The sequence below is a fragment of the Solanum tuberosum genome, unplaced genomic scaffold (genome assembly GCF_000226075.1).
Source record: "Solanum tuberosum cultivar DM 1-3 516 R44 unplaced genomic scaffold, SolTub_3.0 scf00248, whole genome shotgun sequence".
Classification (NCBI taxonomy): domain Eukaryota; kingdom Viridiplantae; phylum Streptophyta; class Magnoliopsida; order Solanales; family Solanaceae; genus Solanum; species Solanum tuberosum.
In genome coordinates this window covers 48867-53593 of record NW_006239172.1, presented here as the reverse complement: position 1 = coordinate 53593, position 4727 = coordinate 48867, and the positions used below count along the sequence as shown (strand labels likewise).

Below are 4727 nucleotides of genomic sequence, written 5' to 3'. Positions count from 1 at the left end.
GGGGGGGGGAGGGGTAAAAATAAATTTTTTTATAGTTATTTTAAATTAATATATATGTATTATAATAATTATGTTTATTATTAAATATTTAGAATTAATTAGAAATTTTGTAACTGTATATGTATAGAATTTGAGCATTGCCATTAACTATTTAATTAACAATTTATATAGGTTTATTCAAATCGATGAACTTTTGACACAAAGTACATGTGCTATAAAGCTTATTCTTCAAGTAAATATAATATATTTGGTTCCATTAAATTAAATAAGTTGTGATAAAATATTGAATTCGTATTTGTGAGCTTCAAATTCTAAATCCGTCTCTAATATCAAATCACATTAGTTAAACATTGTTAAGTAATATATTGATGTTAAATATAAAATAATTTTAATTAAATTTTAAAAAAATAGTGTAAACAAGTGTGTATAAGTTTTAATGTTCGAGTTATAAATGTTCCTTAATGAATAATGTTTGTTATTTTGTTAATTATGATAATATTTTTTTCGATTGGCAAGTAAAGAAGTTTTAAGCTATAGCGTATGAGTCACCTAACATGCATCTTGATCATTTCATTTGATATGCATACATCAATACTACGTTAGTATCAAACAATTATATTGGAAAAGAGCCTTCATAGTTTCTTCTTGTAGATTTTTGAACATCATACTAAGAAGAGCAAGATTATTTTTTTTAAATGTCATCTATTTGATGAGAATATCGAAAAAATTGAATGGTTAAAGTTGAAGTTGCCACTTTTGAAGAGAATTCAAAACTCAATATGAGACTTTCATCTCACACGACTACAAACAAGATAGAACTAAAGATAAAATAGATCAAACGAATAAGAACAAGTCATCAATTTTCCATTAGTTATTGAAATTAGAAACAATAGAAAAATAAAAACATTTTACAGCTATCATCTTTATTTAATCCATAACTCTTAATCAGTGCTTGTGGAAATCAGGATCCTTGACTACAGTGACAGGACAGGTTGCATGAGACATTACATAGTTGGTCACACTTCCCATAAATATCCTGTTTTAACCAAGAAATTAAAATATTAATGGCAAGGCATATTTACTTGAATGAGGAAACAGACAAAGGTCCAAATTTTACCAAGTAACCATACCAACAAACAAATTCAGTGTAATCATATAAATGAATTTTATCGAATTAAAAGCAAATTTATGCGATACACATAAATTCAAGATCTCTCCAACAAACTAAATATTTTATATACATATTTTCTATCACATGCTACAAAAGTCCTGAATGGTGTGCTTGGTTGAATTCCTACTTATTTATCTTAAGGAAATGCATATTTTTCTTAATTGCTAAAGAAATACAGATCAATTGATACATTTTTTTTCTGTTTTGCTTCCACCTAACCCCCCACCCCCACCCCATAGGGTTGATAGATTGTTTCCTATTGATTCTCGACCATTCTTCTTTTTTATTTAGATTTAAAATCAATAATATGAGCAAGCTTACATAAGCAAAGTTTAAATTTTATCAAGTAAATTTTAATTTTTTTAAAAAGAGTTGAAATTATGAAGAGAGGAATTAATTAAAGAGGTACCTTTGGAGGGTAGTAAGGCCTCTACTACCCATAACCAAACAATTCAACTTCAGATCTTCAACAGCTTCACACAATCTCTCCCTTGCATCTCCCCAATATAGTTTGGTCACAACTTTTATCTATACAATAATCAATAAAAAAAATTAAACAAAACTAAAATTATCAAAAAAAAATGATTTTTTTTTTGTTGATAAGATGTATAATAACCTCTTTCTGCCTAGAAGCAGTATCAAGCATATCAAGAAGTTCAATATCAATCTCCACACCATATTTCTCTAATACTTCTGGCTCCCTAAACTCCGCCAACGGAATCAAAGCTAATAGACAAGATCAATTAATTGTTACAGACTGTCAGTGTATACAAGTTAAATCAGTTAAAAAAAAAAGGTTGAATGTGCAACTTACGTGAACCAGATTGAGCCCATAACTTATTACGTGACTCATCAGAAGAATGAGTCTTGATGTGAATGATATAAAAAGTATCATCTTTATCAGCCAAGTTATCAATTGCCCATTTCAAAGCTGTTTTGCTACTCTTTGAGAAATCCATTGCCACACCAATTGTCCTGTCTTTCACCATTTTTTTTATTTTTTTGTTTAGTGATGATTTTCTCTATATTGTTGTTATAAAAAGAGATGCAAATTAAATACTTTGTTCTTGCGTGTGCAAAATGAAAGCAAAAAAGGCACAAAAAAGGGAAAAGGTATAAAAGATGGTTTGGTTTAGACAGCTATATAAGGTTACCTAAGTCTTCTTTCGTTTTCAAATGATGTGCTAACGATTTACATGTGGACAAATATTTATTATATACCCCACTTGTGCATTATAGACTTACAATAATTGACTAATATATAGAGACATAATATATATATATATATATAAAAGATATTTGTAATCGATATTCGATGACTCGATTAATTAAGCGTAGGTCATGTAGCTAGGAAGTAACTTCCTAATTAATTAGCCGCATGAAGTGATGAAAGTGAATTCTTCGTTAAAGTTATTTATTTCTTTTGTTTTAGCTTGAAGGATTCATTAACTCAAAACGAAAAACTAGAAATAAACACAAAATTATTTATTTTAACTTCTATATTTATTAAAATAAAATACTAAATCAATTTAATACGTTTAATTTTGCTTTCTTAAAAGGAACATCACAATTTTTGTGCCTTAACGAGCAATTATGTTGCGTTATTACTTATTAATGAGATTATTATTATTATAATCAATTTTGGTAATAAAGTAAAGGTATAAGTCCACGTACCTTCCCTAAAATATGTGGTTCATGACTAAAAGCTCATTCTTCCATTACTTATTGAGACAAAAATTATTAGTCTAATCTTAAATGGATAAGTTTGACAACGAAATTCTTCTTTATTTGATCTTACTTTGATATATATTATTTTAGAGAAAATGGGGAAAAAAACATTATACATTTAGAATAGGTTCAAAGTAGTCTCTTAAATAAATTTCTGAATAATTTTAGTTTTTTAAATTTGTCAAAGTTACTATCATGTAACTAGTAGGTCACATATTCAAGTCGAAAAATAAAATTACGTGACTTTTATAATACGATTCTTTAAATATGAACATAGCGAAAGCTTGATACACTAAAAAGACGAATAGCCTTCAAAATTCTTCCAAGTGGACATAGTGTTTGGTAGGTAGGTAATGTGAACAAAGAATTGGATAGCAGACACCAAGTGGATTTATCCAATAATAAAAGTGAATAAAGAAATAGAAAGAACATGTTGTATGTACATAGCATCAATTATAGTATACGTTGAATATCATGGAGGTATTAGGTTGTAATCCACTGGTTTTATCCATTAATGCCGCCTCCACTTGTCCTTAAATAATTTTTTAGTTTAACGTAAAAGTTTAGTTTCATGAACTAATATTGTCAATTGGTGTGTAATTGTTGATCAAATCAATCTTTTAAAAGTTAATTACATATAAACTTAGGGTCCTTTTACATCGTAAAACTTTAGTCCAGAACACAATACCCTTATTTTCAGTAATATTTAAAAATTTAATATACAATATTCTACATTTAATATATAAACATCATACAAAATTGTAAAGATATTAACACACTCATATACAATATTATACAAAAAAAATATCTCATATGTGTATATCACTATGTTGTATATGCCTTAATAAGTATTCTTACAACCCTACTTGTAGAGCAGTAAAAAAGGGTCAGTCCAGTCCAATCCGGCCCAAGCCTCGCGGGTCAAAGAAATTTGATGGGCTAGGGTTGGCCCGTCCTACATTTGGAAAGGCCTGAAAATGTTCAATCCAACCCAGTCCTAGAAGGATTGTGGGTTAGGGTGGGCTAACCCGTCTTTTTTTTCTTCTTTTTTTCATTTTTTTTTTCAACTTAAATTTCTATCATTAAGAAAATGAGAAAATTTTCAAATCAAATATGAAAAATAATGGTGTTGTTTCAATAACACTAAAAATATTAATGTGATTAACTTGTATCTAGGATACTAGATATACGACATACATGTATCTAGTGTGATGCATCCCAGATATACGAGCGAAATAAGTGAGTAACGAGCGAGATGGGAGGGAGACGAGGACGCGAAATTTGTCTATGTATCCTAGATACATGCAAATCCACTTGGATAGAGTGTCGAGAATAAATCACACCTAATTTTGAGTCTATGTAAACTGAGATACATGTATCTTGACGTACCAAAATCTGGTAAGATTCGTAATATTACAACATAGAATGCATCTAAGTAATTAGCTCATACACTAGTGAGATTTCTGTAAGTTACCCATAAATATATAGTTTTGGCCCATGCGCCAACCCCGGCCTAGCCCCGATCAAGCCTTAAGGGACAAGGGCTTATATGAGTCGGGCTTATAAGACCTAGTTTTAAATGGGTTTGAAAAAATATATCCCAACCCTACCGCCCCATGGGCTGAGCCCATTTTGACGGCTCTACCTGCTTGTAGGGGTGTGTGCTATTTGGATTAAACTGAAAAACCAAACCAAATCGAACCGAATTTTAATTTGGATTGACTTTTTGGTTTGATTTTGAATTAATAATTTACTTTGTTTGGTTTCGGATTTAGAAAAATAAAACTGAAAGATAAAAAAAAAACCGAATTTTATATATATATATATA

General features: G+C 29.3%; 1 protein-coding gene across 1 annotated transcript; it reads right to left on the bottom strand.

Moving 5' to 3' along the window:
- Positions 1-825: 825 nt before the first annotated feature.
- LOC102601976 (universal stress protein A-like protein) lies at positions 826-2301 on the bottom strand. Its single transcript, XM_006357515.2, has 4 exons — positions 1986-2301; positions 1788-1897; positions 1581-1699; positions 826-1036 (listed from the first exon to the last, which is right to left on the bottom strand). The coding sequence occupies exons 1-4, from the start codon at positions 2158-2160 to the stop codon at positions 946-948; spliced, it is 495 nt and encodes a 164-aa protein (XP_006357577.1). The 5' UTR covers positions 2161-2301; the 3' UTR covers positions 826-945.
- Positions 2302-4727: the final 2426 nt, after the last annotated feature.